The 16793-nt window shown below is 37.5% G+C and overlaps 1 protein-coding gene across 1 annotated transcript in view; it reads left to right on the top strand.

Annotated features, from left to right (window-relative positions):
- Positions 1 to 16793, top strand: part of LOC114653719 (vasoactive intestinal polypeptide receptor 1-like) — an 84699-nt gene that overhangs the window by 47624 nt on the left and 20282 nt on the right. The window contains exons 4-8 of the mRNA XM_028804187.2: positions 3580 to 3686; positions 6867 to 6964; positions 7443 to 7575; positions 7832 to 7985; positions 15606 to 15666. Coding sequence (XP_028660020.1) covers positions 3580 to 3686; positions 6867 to 6964; positions 7443 to 7575; positions 7832 to 7985; positions 15606 to 15666 — 553 coding nt within the window. The remainder of the gene's footprint in view (positions 1 to 3579; positions 3687 to 6866; positions 6965 to 7442; positions 7576 to 7831; positions 7986 to 15605; positions 15667 to 16793) is intronic.

The following is a 16793-nucleotide window of genomic DNA, read 5'->3' as shown; positions in this document are numbered from 1 at the left end:
ACTTTTTTTAAATATGGCAAGATCTAATTAATCAAATCTTATAATAAGCATTTATATTGAGGAAAAGGACATTCTCCTTCTTTGTTGTTTTTTAAAATTTGCTCATGCAGTTGGCTCTCCTCTCTTTTTCTCGGGCGGTTGTTGAATACTGGTTTGTTAAGTTTGACTTTATAGTATGGAAATAAAATTAAAAAAATAAAATAAAAAAACACCAATTATAAGGAAATTTGTTGAGAAAATGATTCCGTTATCTCTAGAAAATAATTGAAAAAGCTAACGATATTGCACATCTTCTTTCGACTTCTATAAATTGCACCATCACAAAAACACAACACTCCCAAAATAGTAAGGAATAACTAACACAAATATCAAAATGGCTTTTTGATTAAAGATTCTATAGCATAATGATCATCTGGGATCCATAGATCAGTATGAGAATGATCCAATCAATACAAAACGAAAGGTAAAGACATTTAATGGGAAGAGCACAAAATCTGTGTAAAAATATTCAGCCAACTGTGAAACCTGACAACAGGATACCAGATGTGATTGTATTGCATGACCCATAAAGACGCTGGACCATCAAAAGGCACAGTCACATATAAAGCCACAACCATTCAGGGTTAATGTAGAGGCAGTCGGTAATCTAACATATGAACACATTTCACATATTTAAGAAAAAGTTGTCACCAACAACAAAGAACTTTATATTTGTGAGACGACTCATGATATTAAAACCAACAAAATGAATATGCTAGCAGCTGTTATATGCATCACATTTTGCTCTGGAGGATGCCATACAGTTCATCAGCTGTATATAATGTGTCAGATTGCCGGGGTCATTACCTGGCCGGGATGCCTAAAAGGACCAGAAGGTGGCAGGAATAGCTTCCGAGCCACGAGGGGGCAACCGCCTTGGAGCAGGAGAGGACCACGGGAGAAGAACAAAGAACTTCTGGCCTGTGGGACTCGTGGCCACCTCCAGGGGGCGCCTCATGCCTCGTAGGACTCGGAAATAGTTACTTCCACCACACTCGGTAAGATGGTGGAGGAACCTGCCAGGGACGCCCGGTGTGCTTCCGGGGCAAAGGGCAGCACTTCCGTTACACCAGGAAGTGCTGCAGGAAGGTTGTCACCAGCCACCTGGAGCACATCCGGGCGGGAATAAAAGGCGCCGCCTTCCTACAGTTGGGGAGCCAGAGTCGGGAGTGGGAGTTGGACAAAACTCCCAGGAGGAGATAGGTGGCCAAGGACATTGAGAGAAGCCCGAAACAGGAGTGATTAGTGTTGAGTACACTGTGTGTGTTTGGGATTGTGTTTATTTATGATTAATAAACGTGTGACTTTTATAAAGATGTGGTTTCCTACTGGTGGTGTCTGGGCAAATCTCACAATAACTATGCTGAGAGGGCAAAGAAAAAATATATTAAAAAAATACTTTTTAAAAACCATGCTTTTATTAAGTTAAAAAGTGTAATAAAAAATAATAAATAAGTCTCTCATACATCACTCGTAAAATAAAAGCGTGGGTGCTTTTCATTGATCAACATTCAAAAAACACTTCTTAAAATCTTAGCAAAAGCACCCACGCTTATATTTTACGAGTGATGTATGAGAGACTTATTTGTTACTTTTTAGTACACTTTTTAACTTAATATAAGCGTGGGTTTTAAAAAGTATTTATATATATATATTATTTTCAACTTTTTAGTCTTGGGTTTGTTTTAGTATAATTTTGTAATCAATATTTTAACACTTCCTTTAATATTTCTATCCGTTACTAGCGCCATCTATTGGTGAAATCTTGAACTATTCTTCATATGAAAATTTCATTTCTTAATTAATATGGATTAATTGATCAGTTAGTGAAACTGATTATTGATTCATGTATTGTCATCGAAAGTGAGTAAGTGTGCAAAATTTCAAGTCATTTGGATAACAGGAAGAGGATTAAATATCGATTACAAGATTTGTACCAGACGACAAACAGGTGAAGTTAAAATAAGTGTGGAAATAAAAAGACTGTGATCTTTTGCTGTTTTTGCTGCTATTTCTGGCACTGCTGCACCAAGAGTTGAGCGGGTATGAGAAAGAAATCAGAAGTGGTGGGACCATGACTGTTGTCACAGCTGTAGCTCTCCTCCACTGTTCTGCCAAGCTGCTGGTGCTGGCTGATGATGGCAGTGCTTAAAGAAAAAAATCGGGTTTCACTCATTTCAGCCTGGAAATGTAAATGTAACCTTAGTGCTTGTTATAATGAGTGTGTTCTGCAGTGAAGTACAGTCCAATCCAGTGTTTGTTGCTGCATTTCATCTGATGCATCAAGGACACTTGTCAAATTTAGAAATGACTATTAACCTAATGTGCATGCCTTTGGAGATATGAGAGAAAAACAATTGTACATTAAAAGTGCCACAGTGTCACCAATAAAGTGAATAGCCAGGAAAAATTATACCTGCATCACAACAATAGGTTATACTAGTAATTAATATTGTCATTATGTCTTGGTTCTGATTGCCGTGTTTACTTATTACAATGCTTTAAATAAATATTTTGGTAACTTAAACTAAAAAAGTTATTTTATTCTCTTGTAATATTCATTTTCAAGCAAATTCAAAAATCATCTCCTAATACCCAGAAATCCAAGGCAACCTTTTTTGATTGTAATTGTTCTATTTTGTTATGACTTTAACAATTTGCTTTCAGTGTTTTATATTTTGTCACAGATCTTCTGCTTTTTATTAGCTTTGTCATGTACAGTAACAGAATGCATATATTATAAACTAGAAGCAGCACTTGGTGTTGCACAGGTAAAACATTTGAAGTTCTGGTCTGTTTGTCTGCTAGTCTGACTTCAGTCTGTTCTAGTGTTTCATTTGCTTTGAACCACCAGGTGGCACTGTCTTTTAAACTACAGTAAAAAGTTTAAAAAAAAAACAAAAGTTACCGCAAGGTCAAAATATTGGGTCTGGACATAGTCTATGGTTTCCCCCTGGTTAAGTGAGGGAGGTGTGCAAATTTTGGCAGACATTAGTCCAACAGACATACATATACAGTATAAATATATATATATACTAGCTGTGTAAGCCCGTGCTGTAAAAAGCCCAGGGTCCTAGAAACTATTGAAATCGTCAGAAAAAAATTTGAAATTTAGAGATGTCAGGTAATTGAAAGGAACTACTCTGGGCATCTCTCTCCTAGGTGGTTTCGTTCTGCCGATGTGCCCACTTCGCTTGTGCATTAGCGGCTAAGTGAGTTTCTCTCTTTTCTCGGCAGATTCACTTTGGCGACAGAGTCACTTTCTTTGAGCTTCATGCTGTAGTCTTGCACTTCCGGGCCAGACAGACAGACACACACACTTCCACACATAGACGTTTATATATAAGATATACACAGAGACTTCAAGCTCTATATATTAGTTATAATTATCCAGTGAATGTAAATGTACTGTACCAACTATGGTATGCAGGTTCAGATAATAATGGAGTTCTAGCTGAGCTGATTGTGTTTTAATGTATGAACAGTACAATAGGGCTAGCAAGATAAGTTTATAATTCACACATTCATTATCTCTTTCAGGTTATATTTACAGAAACTGCACTTCCAGAGGTTGGACAGATTTATTTCCATCTTACATAAAAGCGTGTAACTTCAGTGACGAGATTTATGGGGAAGCAGAAAATATGGTCTGTAAAATGAACAATGATGAATGAGTGGTGTAATGTAAAAGTGCAATTCATTGACAATTGTGAGCTGCATTTGTTTTTAAGTGTCTTGTCATTAGTTGCAATGTACAATTAATAAACATCGATTAATTAATATGCTATAGATTCAATAAAGTGCCATAAAAATGTGCCCTTTTCTGGCTTTCTCAATTATTAGAAATGTTTAACACTAAATGTGTTTGAGTCTTCAACCAAAGTCTAATATTAGATAAACAATCAGTGCGTTTACATGCACACACATAATCGGTTTATGGTGAATAACCCGATTAAGCCAGGAAACTGATTTCTCAATTATCCACATTTACATGCGGAAGTAACATTCTGGAGTTTTCCTTTGGCAAAATGCCCCGACGTTGTTAATCTGTGCAAAAACAGTTACAAATCATCATTGGCTACCATGAATCAGAAAATAAGCATGATACCTGTGATGATGATTTTCTTATGTTTTATAGTTACGTTTAGTCAAACTGACGCTTTATTTATAGGTTTCTGTTACCGGATTGCACACAGCACACTCTTTTCTGCCTGGCAGTGTGATTGAGCCCTGCAAAGGACCTGGTATGCGTGCATCTTGCCTTATACCCATGGAATAATAATAACTCAGGTATTTTTCCTTCAGTAAAGTAAGTATTGCATTAGGTTACTCATTACTTTAAAAAGTAATCAGACTACTTAATGCACATTACTTTTAACGTGTTACCCTACTGCTCTCGAGATTGTGTTGCTGAGTTAAGCACGTTCAGCTGATCAACACAAATTTAGCTGTTTCTGAAATTCTGAGACAGAGTTTTTCAGCCAAGAGAAGGAATAAAGCAACTGTCCAAATATTTACCTTTGAAAATGAATTTTGTGGATGCAGCTGCCGGTGGCTGCTAAAAGTGTGTGTGAAGCAAATACATGCGTAGGCTGACAGAGTGCAATGGACATGCGCAGACTACAAAATCCTGAACAATAACCTGATTAAGAGTTTACATGGCCACATAACCGGATTATTCGTGGAGAAATGTGTCTCAGGTTCCTAAGAGGCCTGATTACTCTATTTGGAATAAGGCTTTACCAGGCATTTTAGAAATCAGATTTCTGTGACTAAACACGCTAAATGATGAATACCAAATTATTTTGTTATTTATTGAATAAACACATTTATCCAACACCAACTGGCACTTTGTGAAAAGGGAATTGCCCCCTTACATTTAATATTTAATTGTGTAATGGAATGAAGCTGGGAGTTGGTGGCTTGTACTCATAGTCTCAAGTAATTCTCACAGCAGATTGTACAATTACATATCAAGTGCACTGGAATGCAACACGTAAACACAGCATCAAGTTGACTGAAACACTGCGTCTCCTGTGAGAATAAGTAAGACTGTGCCATTAACGTTGACACACCTTTCCGCACCTTTTGACTTTGATTGGTCATTTGATGACATTTAGTTTTGGCATGATTAATGCATGGTCGTGAATTGAGATGCAATACATCTCAGAGAGGGCGCTAAGTGAAACTCAAAATATGTGCTTTGCTTTTAGTTATGAAACACAATCTATGGCAGGGGTCCTCAATCACAGTCCTGGAGCACCGCAGTGGCTGCAGGTTTTTGTTCTAACCCAGCTGCTTAATTAGAAAGCAATTCTTGCCAATAACTTAATTTCATGGCTTGTTAGTGCTTTAACTCTGCTATGTCAGGTAATTCTCATATCCTAGATTTTCTTCCCCTTTCTAAAGATATCATCCAAATGATTTGAAGGCTAAAATGGATGAGTAGTTCTCAGTCCTTCGCTTTTTTCTCTTCATTTTCTTTCGAAGTATTTAAGTAGACCCAATAGTGCATGATCAATACACACAGGTGTAAATGGTAACAAGGTAAATGGAGAAATGCTGTTCTCTTTTGACATTTGCATGTTATTGCTAATTAGGAGCAATTAAAAAGCTATTTAAGACTAAAATAAGCAATAAGGGTTCAAACTCTTAACGAGTGAGACAACCAAAGTGAAGCAGAAGTGTTACTTGAGCAATAAGTGTTTCTTATTAAGCAATTGGGTTGGAGCAAAAACTTACAGCTACTGTGGCCCTCCAGGACCGTGATTGAGGGCCCCTGATCTATGGACATAAATTAAAATGCATTTTGTATTGCATTTTAAAGTGAAATGAAAATTGTGTGCTGTAGTGAAAAAATTCAATCAGTTTGTTAATATATTCTTAATTATAACACGATAAAGCCGCACCAAAGTTAAATGCAACACATGTATGTGCATTGCGTTTTAATGTAATCTTAAAACACTGGATTGCACTTAATTTTGTCAAAAACAATCTACCGTAAGTTTAGGAGGGAGGGGCAGACAAAGCAAGATTGGCTTTCTAGACTGGTGCCCCCGCCCACCCTAGGATGGTGCCCTATGCAGCCACATATGTTGCTTAATGGCCTCACACTCCTAAGGTCTTGTGTCTGAATCCTGGCCATAACACTGCTCTGTTCTGCTTCTGATTGTGCAACGGTGTGTTTAAATGTTTAGGATGGTTAATTGAATGCACTAAACTGGTCCTGTGTACATGCGTGTGAGTGTTGTTTCCTGCCTGACACCTTGACCTGCTGGTACAGATGCCAACACTGGATCAAATTGTATGGCTGTAAGATGTCAGAAGATAATACACTCATTTTGTTTTATAGGCTGCATGACCCTGGCCAAAATACTTGTAATTTTCAGGATATGCTTTAAAATGTCTTTTTTTAAACATTATTTATAATAAAACACCTTTTTTATATGTGTGCATTATTATTTTTGTTTATAAAACATGATGCTGTAACATTTTAATGCATAGCTGGAAAGGAATGAAAACTATGATTTTGAACAAATTATTAGTTTTATGAAGTGCACATTATTGTAATGCCCTGACAAATTAGATCTGAATTTTATACATTTTGAAATACTCCATATAACTTCAAAGTAGATTGGGAAATTCTGCTTAAACTCTTTGTTACTTTTAGGAGATTTCTTTTCCAATGAAGAAACTGGTAAAATGATTTTGGATATTTTAAACTAATGCTGTTTTGGCTCAAGTATCTGACATTGTTTTCAAATGGTGTGAAGTCTCGGGTCTCACATTTCATTCTATAATGTATTTTTAATTTTGATTTATTTTAGAAACTACAACTTTCAACCCTTCAGAACATCTATACTGCAGGGTACTCGGCATCTCTGGCATCACTAACAACTGCCATATTTGTCTTCCTGTCATTCAGGTAATGTCTGGAAGAGATCCTGCTAGCTAAGTTGTTCATGAACACGAGTATAAGTTATTGGCTTACAGCACCGTGACCCTGAAATAGATTAAGCAGGTCTAAGAATGGTATGGTATGTTAGGTTGGGTTATGTTAATTTAACAGCATGTTTACTTTCTGGAATATTTAACTTCCAATAAGTAAATGTTTCATTTCTTAAATGCCATATCATAACATTGTAGACATCATAAAGTCAAACAGGCAAATGAAAAATAAAATAACAATCATGCAGGTTTGAATGCAAAATATAAAACAGATGCCTGTAAATGACTTGGGTCAGTTGGTAAAGCTGTTCTTTATTCTTCTGTCTTTTTGTTTGTATGTATTTTGTAATTATAAGAAAAAGAATGCAGAAAACATTCCTGTTTTAATACAACATAATCAAGTAATTTAAATGTCCTCCTTTAATAATTAATATATATTTGTATTTCTTTTAAAGGAAGTTTCATTGCACCAGGAATTACATCCATGTTAACCTCTTTGCATCTTACATTCTCCGGGCCACAGCTGTTTTTATTAAAGATGCTGTACTCTTTGGGGATGACAGCACAGATCACTGCTCCATGTCAACGGTACTTTTTAAAAAATTATTTTTTAACATAGATAATAAATGTGAATGTCCTCTAATGGACTGGCATCCCATCCATGCCTATTATGTGCTAAGAGCTTCCAGGCTTCATGGCACTACAATGAAAGAGTGTGTGCAGAGAAAAGAATGAATAGGCCCTGCTCAGAATCACCCTGCAAGTTACTTAACATCAAGATGTAACAAAGTTACATAATCACAGCTGCTCAGAGACCAATTGCATTTTCTTTTTTTATTCACAGATTGCGTGCAAATTAGCTGTTGTATTTTTCCAATTCAGCATTTCTTCAAATTTTTATTGGTTACTGGTGGAAGGCCTGTATCTGCAGACACTTCTGATGTTAACATTTGTGTCAGAGAAAAAATATTTTTGGAGGTATTTTTTCTTAGGATGGGGTAAGTTCATACAAAGTCAACCATTTTCATTGTAAAAGTCTGAAAATTTACTCATTGAAGTGTTACCATATTGTAACACTATAAATGGAGCTACCGAATGTTATGTACAGCAATAAGACCTTAACAAACCCGTCTTCTGAGTATTAATAAGACCTCCAAGGAACACACTAGGAAAGTGACCATACAGTATACAGTGTAATGCATGTAAGTTACTCACTGTTATATAACAACACTTTCACAAAGACTTGTTTTTCTGTTACACAATACATGTGTCCTTCAAATTAAGAAAATGTTCTGTTCTTGTGGATTTTGTTTGTAAGTCGGAACTTGCACTGCAAATGTCTGTTAATGGAAATATCTGCAAAATTGCAAAAGGCTATTACTTATTTTATAGAAAAAAAAGCATTTCAGACTTATTCATTTAATGACAGTGAAGCAATATTACTGAACTTAAAATCGCAAAACTGAAATAATGTTTGACAATATGATAGATGGCAAGCAAATGCTGAACTCCCTGCTGGGATGGTTCTTGGCTCCTTACCTGGCCCAGAGGCCAAGGTAGTGAGTGGGCAGGAAGAAAGGCACGGCATTTCCTGTGTCAGCAAGGAGGTTGGCAGGTGATGCCAACATAGAGTAGAGTGTGCTGGCACCCTGGTGGGCCTGGAGCGAAGATGCTGACTCAGCCAGGAGGCTAGTATAATGGAGGGCCAGGGGGCAATGAACTTCCAGAACTATATGCTCCCCAACATGCTAGATGGCCTCATCCCTAGGCTACAGTACCCAGTAGGTCCTGCAGGGAACTGATGTCCTGTTGGGCCTCTCTGCTGGGTTCCGTGGGTGCCACCAGGTCGGCTGCAGGGATTAGCGGTCCGTACTTTGTGGGGCTTCTCCTGACCCAGAAATGCTTCCTATTTGCAAAGTCTAAGCACTGCAAGTATCCTGGGTCTTATATAAAAGGTGCCACCTCTGCCTTAACCAGGTAAGTTGGAATGGGTAGAAGAGGACAAAGCTTGCCTGGATGAATTAGAGGAAGAGAGAGAAGAAAAGAGAAATATAATATTGTTTGGAGTGTCACATGAAAGCTGTTTCTTGAATGCAGGACTTGTTTCTGTAAAGTGGCATCTAGAATTTGGGGCTCTGTGGTGCCCCCTACAGGTCACAACTAATTAAACGATGGGTGTGTACAGTAATTTAATCTTATGCTTAAACATCTTACAGTGTTCTAAAATGACACAGTATATCAAAAGCATAATGGAGACTCTGATGGCACGTCTGTACTTAGGGATCGCTAGAAGAGTCACATCTCGCTCCTAGGCATTTTACACCCTGAGACACAAAGTTAAAACACTGGACATCACAAGCAGCAGTTTCTGCCACTTAGTTGAACAGCCAGCTGCCACTCAAATTGTTTACCTATGACGGAGTGAACTACAGCACATGGTTGATTTTGCTGAGGGATCAATGAGTGTCACCTCTCCCTACCCCCACACAGCCACATTACCAGAGATAACACAGCCATGATGTGTATTCTGGATGTGGGTGATTACAAAGAACAGTTTATACCACTTAGTTAAACAGCCAGCCGTTTATCTGTGACAAAGATTATTGTCTGGATACGTGTGCTGCCATTTACTTTTCAGTATCACATGCACGTGAACGCACTAATATTATTGAAAATGATGACAAAGTCTGTAGCACAGCACTATTCCTCACCATTAGTGATGGCAGCTATGTACTGTATATATCTGTGCCAAAACTAGTTTACTTTATTTGTAAGTTAAAAAAATGGAAGTTGCTAAATAAAAATGACTTGAAATTCAGTTGAGAAGAAAGAATTGAGAGCTTTTTTGTGCTTGTTCATATCTGCAGATTTGCCGTAACCTGACACACCTGTATTTGACTAATAGATACAGTGTAGAAGGTCAATAAAGCCATTTTCTAAATTTTAATTTCCGTTTGTTGAGGTGTAAATGGTAGATTCATATATCTTGAGCTTTCTTTATTTAAGCAATAAAAGCAAAAGTAAGGGGTATCTAGGGGAAAATAGAAGGACAGTTGACCCTCGTTTACCATGGTTAATCAGTTCCAGACTCTACTGCGATAAATGAATTTCTGCGAAGTAGGATTCTATATTTATAAATCGAATATTTTCACAGTTAGAGCATAGAAAACCTGTTTACGAACTTCTAAATACGTTTTTTAACATTATTAGAGCCCTCTAGACATGAAATAGCACCCTTGTAGAGACAGGGACTTTTAAACACTTTAAAAAAACATTTGTCTCTTTTTCAAAAGTTTAATCTGTGCTCCATGACAAGATAGAGATGACAGTTCCGTCTCACGATTAAAAGAATGCAAACATATCTTCCTCTTCAATGGAGTGCGCGTCAGGAGCAGAGAATGTCAGAGAGAGAGAGACAGAGAGAGAAAAGCAAACAATCAAAAATCAATAGGTGCTGTTTGGCTTTTAAGTATGCGAAGCACCGCCCGACAAAGCAGCCGTAAGAAAGGGAGCAATGTGAAGGTAGTCTTTCAGCATTTTTTACAGGAGCGTCCGTATCCTCTAGGGGTGCGAACAGCCCCTCTGCTCACACCCTCTCTGTCAGGAGCAGAGAATGTCAGAGAGAGAGAGAAAAGCAAACAATCAAAAATCAATAAAGTAGGTGCTATTCGGGCATTTAAGTATGCAAAGCATTGAGCAGGAAGCATATCATATATCATTGAGGAGTTTTATTTAATACATAATACGTGCTCTGATTGGGTAGCTTCTCAGCCATCCACCAATAGCATCCCTTGTATTAAATCAACTGAGCAAACCAACTGAGGAAGCATGTACCATAAATTAAAAAACCCATTGTCCGCAGAAATCCGAATTAGCGAAAAATCTGTGATATATATTTAGATATGCTTACATATAAAATTCGCGATAGAGTGAAGCCGCAAAAGTCGAAGCGCGATATAGTGAGGGATCACTGTAGTAGAATAGTTAAAGTTCCAAACAGCATGCCCATCTTATATTCCAGTTCTACTGGACAATTGAAGTTTTCTTCTACATTTGGACAAATATTTAGCAGATATTAATGAATGACTCTCCATGTTTCTTTAAGTTTTTCCTTTTGGATTAAGTGAGTTTTGGGAATGGTATCATAGGGTAGTATATAGTATATGTCAACATTTTGCTTAGAATTACAGATTGGTAATATGCAGGTATTTTAAATGAAAGTGGATTCAGTGATAAGAAAAATAATAAAAAACATAATTTTGTTATAACTCTAAATATTTTAAATAGTTATCAGAATGGTAAACCTATGGTAAATATAATAGCTAAATTATATTTTATACTCATTATTGTCACTTATTGCTCAATTTGCAATTAATTATAATAATAATAATTAGTGATGAGAGAACACCAGAAAGTTTGCATTGCTGCGAGTTCACCAAACCATGAAAATGTTTGGGAACTTCGCCAAACTCACTGAAATGATTTGAAGTCAAAGGGAAATAAGGAACTGAACTAGCATTGAGTGGATTTTAATGGTGCAATGTCCCATTTACATGTCCCTGAGGGCTAGGGACACATCTGCCAACTATGCTGGTCAGACTGCTGTGAGGCTGCAGTGCTCACACAATTCTGAACTTGCTTCTATAAATTAACTGTTCCCCTCTAAATAGAATAAGGTATGGGAGGGACTGTCAAAAGGGTGCAAGACATTATCAGGTATTTAACAAAGAAGCATCTTAGGTTAAAGGAGCAAATTCACACTAAAAGAAAATGCCTCCATCCTGTGCGAACACACTGTGAATATATTTTCCCTTCAGCATAAAGTATTGTTGATGGCTAGACTAATTTAATCCATGAATTATTATTATTATTATTATTATCAACAATGAGTATTAGGGCGGCATGGTGGCACAGTGGTAGCGCTGCTGCCTCGCAGTAAGGAGACCTGGGTTCGCGTGGAGTTTACAAGTTCTCCCCGTGTCTGCATAGGTTTCCTCCCACAGTCCAAAGACATGCAGGTTAGATGCATGGCGATCCTAAATTGTTCCTAGTGTGTGCTTGGTGAGTGTATGTGTGTGTGTGTGTGTGCCCTGCCCAGGATTTGTTCGTGCCTTGCACCTTGTGCTGGCTGGGATTGGCTCCATCAAACCCCCATGACCCTGTGTTAGGATATAGCGTGTTGGGAAATGACTGACTAACTGACAATGAGTATTATCAATAAATAACATAATATAACATTCACTAAATGTTTAAAACTGTAGTTCAAATCTGTGCCAATGCATTTCACATGGCTTACAAACCTCTTTGAACTTACACAATTGTGTAATATGCCTCATATATATTGTACAAGTTAGTGTACTGTTGTACAGTCTGCTTTTTTAAAGTTTGTTGCGGAAACATTGCCATTGTCTTGTATTGAACATCTTGTGCAAATAATTGCTTTCCAGATGGCAAGCTGTGCCTACAGATAAATTTATCAGACATACAATACAGTAGGGCTTCTCAAGTTCGGTCCTGGGGACCTCCTGTTGCTGCAGGTTTCTGTTTCAGTCAATTTCCAAGTCCTGAGTCATTGTAACTCTAATTGGACTCATTGATCTCAGAATTATTCTGGCCTGCAGTTCATTTTTCCCAGGAGGCAGGTGGTAAATCTGTCTCACTTTTAGTCCTATTTATTTGTTTGTTTATATGCCCATTTGTTTCCAATATAGTGTGCTACATTTAATCACCAAGTGTATCATATACATTTAGAAATATACTATAACAGCACTGAGAAGTTATATCAGCCAGGGATGGATCATGCATAGTATGAGCTAGCATTGCATCACCAGCGGCAGGGGATCCTATACAAACTGCAAGACTGAAATTTCGCAAACAGAATTTCATCTAATATGCAAAGGTGAGGAGTTCTTTTAAGGATAGGAAGCCAATTAAAGGCTCATGTAAAGAGCAAGAGAATCCATTTTGGCACTCATGTTAGCATTACATTGATGTCAGGAGCAGAACGTAGAGAAGTCCAGCAGCCTGACTTAGCAAAGCAGCGAATCCCACAGAGACTGCAATGGATGTACTCGACTCTTCTGAGGAATTAGTGGAGAGTCTCAAGACTGAGATCTGAGATTTGGATCTGCACGATTAGTATGGGGAGATGACAGCTGATAGACTGCTACTTCTGTGGCTCCACCAATGCTTCTTCTTCTACTAAGATTCACCGACCTGAATGCTGCCAAAGCTTCCAGTTCATGGAGCTGGAGAAAAATATGGGAAATCGAGTTTCCTCTGACCCAAGGTGAGCTGTGTGAAGCAGGACTGATGGTAAAACTGCGCAGACAAAGGACAAAGCAGATTGCAGAGGCTTTACATAGCAGGAATAGACGGAGAGTCTCAAAGTTGAGATCCAGACCTAAATTGGTGTCAACAGTGTCAGTTCAGTGATGGAGAACAGCCAAGAGACCACTACATCTCCAGCTCCAGACAAGTAGGTTCACCTGCTCACTTGTAACTGACAGACCACTGCATAGAGTGTGGTGTTAACATCTCTGCTGGTCTACAGAACAGTGCAGCAACCCAACACCCTGCTGAGCATTATGACAACACAGTGCTCATGATCTCTGCTGATGTGCTCTCGTCATTGGCAGCATGACCGAAACGGGAGAGAAGATCACCCATTGCAAGGAGTTGGAAGTGGTCACTGGAGAGAGTGGCCTCAAAGGATGGCTATGAAACAGTGCTGACAAGTTACATCAGCCTTGGATGAGTCACCCATAGTTTGAGCTGGCGTCCCAGACTAACAGCAGAGGCACCTATAAAATCCTCAGTCCTGTAATGTCGCAAATAGAATTTCACCTAGTGCAGCAAGGGCAAGCCATGTAAAGAGAAAGAGGATCCATTCTGGCACTCTGTGCTGACTTTATAATACATATACAATTCCTAAACAGTGTAACAGTGAACTGGAGCCCATTCTGGCAGCATTGGGCATAGACTAGGAAACAGCATTGGTTAGGGTGCCTGTCGATCCTAGTTCTCACACTACCTTAACCCCTAACACCAAACCTGGGACAATTAACCTTGTCAGTTGTTAGTTAACCTACCTGGTAGATCTTTAATGATTCTGTAGAAAATCCAGAGTAACCAGAAGAAAGTCTGTGCAGACAGGTGGAAAAAATATATCCTCTGCAAAGACAACAGCCAGGTGTGAGTTTTGAACACACCAACTATTGTGCCATCATGCCATCCACATTTAGAAAAATAGTACAGTTCAAAGAAAACACAAAAATCACAGGAAACACAAAAAGAGTAATGGATGTAATGCAAGTTTATAAGTGTTAGTATTTAAGTTAAACATGCAAATTGAATTAAATGCATAAAGATAAAGTTGAGAATGGAAAAGAGAAAAAAAACATTAATCTCACCACTGCTTTTTGGCCTACTGTCATCCAGACAGTGCCCTGTAGCACATTTTCACTCCAAGGTTGCATCCTAAAACCAAGGGGGAAATGCAATCAAAAATATTTTTGATTTGCTATTCTTTTAGAAGAATAAACAGGGCAAAAATGTAAAGACCCAGTGGTTAAGATGTTGGAAATATACTGTAGGTCATTTGAAGCTGTGCTGACTTACTTTTTAAAGCTGAGCCTCTCAATTGCATGCATGTGCTCCAAATGTAAAAATAAAAACAATCAAAATAATTGCATTGCGACCTCATCTTGCAAGCTATTGTGGGTAAAGGCAAATGCCAAATAAATAGCTTTTTTAAATAAAGATAATTTTCAAGTACTTGCACTTACTGGAACTGCAATATCCAACTTAACATATGAAGTAAAATCAATTTTCTTAGGTTGAAAGCAATGCTTTAGAGAGCTCAGTGGTGAAGTGGTTAGCACTGATGCCTCACATCTTCAGAAAACTGGGATTAATTCTCAGCCTGGTCATTGACAATGTGAAATGTGTCATTTCTTAATGTGTGTATGGGATTCCTCTCATATGCTAAATTTTGCTTTATTTAGCATAAATGGAGACTCTAAATTGGCTAAGGGGTTTGTGTATGCTGAAATTAATTGGCTCCCTTTTTAAGGATGGCTGTTTCCTTGAACCTGATATTTCTTCGAAAAGCATCTGCTTCCCACATCCTTGTAATAACATTGAGTGGGATCTTTAAAAGGATGGATGCAACAGCAAAGTCAAATAAGTATGAATTATTTAATGATCATTTAATAATGATGGGGCTTTGCACATAGAGAAGATTGACTGCTTGATGCACAGTTTAATTTAATTTATATAATGATATTAGAGAAGACTCTAGAAAGACATGTTGTTATATGGTACAATACAAGTCATTTTCTTTATCCATAAGCAAACATTCCAAATTGACGAAATAAATTTTATTATAATATATAATATATGTAATAATTATTTGTCTTTAAACATTATATAATAAAAAATGGACAAAATTAATATAATACCTCCAATAGAATCACTGAAACCACTCAGACTCCAAAAGGAAATGTATGGTTTAAGTTATGCTAATTATGCATTTCATAACTAAGCCTGTATAAAAGAGGTGCCTTGGATACCTTGGTAAAAACTGCAGATTGATTTGAAAAATTTTGTCTTTGCAGGTGTCCCAGTTACAGTCATATCAATCTGGGTCTTGGTCAGGATATATAATGATGATAATGGGTAAGTGGCAATTCCTTTTGTCATACTGCAGGTTAGTTCTTCATAATAAGGTTTCCAAAACTAGCTCTGATCATTTCAATTTTAACTTATACAAGTCTTAAAATCCACCAAAACAGGTTACTTTGTGTATTTTACATATATTACATATTAAAATAGCATATTACTGTATATTGTGCCAACTAAAGAGGTACACACGAGAAGCACTATAGTGCAGGCACTTCAGCCTAGTATTGACTGCTGATATCACTGAAGGAATATACCGTAATGGGCAGCAGAATGAACAGTATGTGGTCTTGCACAGAAGGTCTGAAGGAATGAGTAAAGACCAGAAGGTCGAGACCAATTGATATGCAGACAGAGATTGGCAGGAGAGCACAGGGACAGCCTGTAAGCTAAGAGCATGAACAGCTCACATGTGTTTAGCCAAGATGAAAAAGCCAGGCCACCAAGGCTTTACATAGGATATAAACAATAAAATGAGTGGAGGTAGCAAAGTCCAAAGAACTAGTGGGGGTTCTTAGCCAAAAAGCACAAATACTTGAACATTAGACAGTAACTGTAGTCAGAAAACATGCAAAGTTCAAGCTATATAAAGTGGTTTTTAAAGTAACTAAACACACCATGAAGGTTTAAACACAAATCCAAAAACTTGGACGTCAGGACTAGCACACCATTACTGCATGAAGATGTCAAATGTCCACTCATTACATGATGGCAAATTAACATGCTATCAACAGTGATGCCAACACTATGCAAAAACACACAAAATGGAAGTGCTCGCAGTAAGAATTTAGCAGCATAATGATAAAAATATTAATTAAATATTAGAGAAAAATAAGACTAAAGATAAGTTCATCATTTTTCAAGTGAAGGTTATTTCTTCACAACCATAGTACAGTATATAGTAATTTACCACCTGAAATTGCATTCTAAAGTAAATCATATTTAGTCAATTTTAAAAATAACAAGCCAGTTTTTGTGTTTTGTAATTGGAACTAATGGATACTGGGAGTCCCAATGTGAAAAAATTAGGAGTGGTCTCCCCTAGACTTTCTTGTATACTCAGATATGGGGATGGATGTTTGAGGAGTAAACCGCAACACAATGATTCTATTTTTATATTATGT

Source organism: Erpetoichthys calabaricus, chromosome 6, assembly GCF_900747795.2.
Source record: "Erpetoichthys calabaricus chromosome 6, fErpCal1.3, whole genome shotgun sequence".
Lineage (NCBI taxonomy): Eukaryota > Metazoa > Chordata > Cladistia > Polypteriformes > Polypteridae > Erpetoichthys > Erpetoichthys calabaricus.
This window is presented reverse-complemented; position numbering and strand designations above follow the sequence as displayed.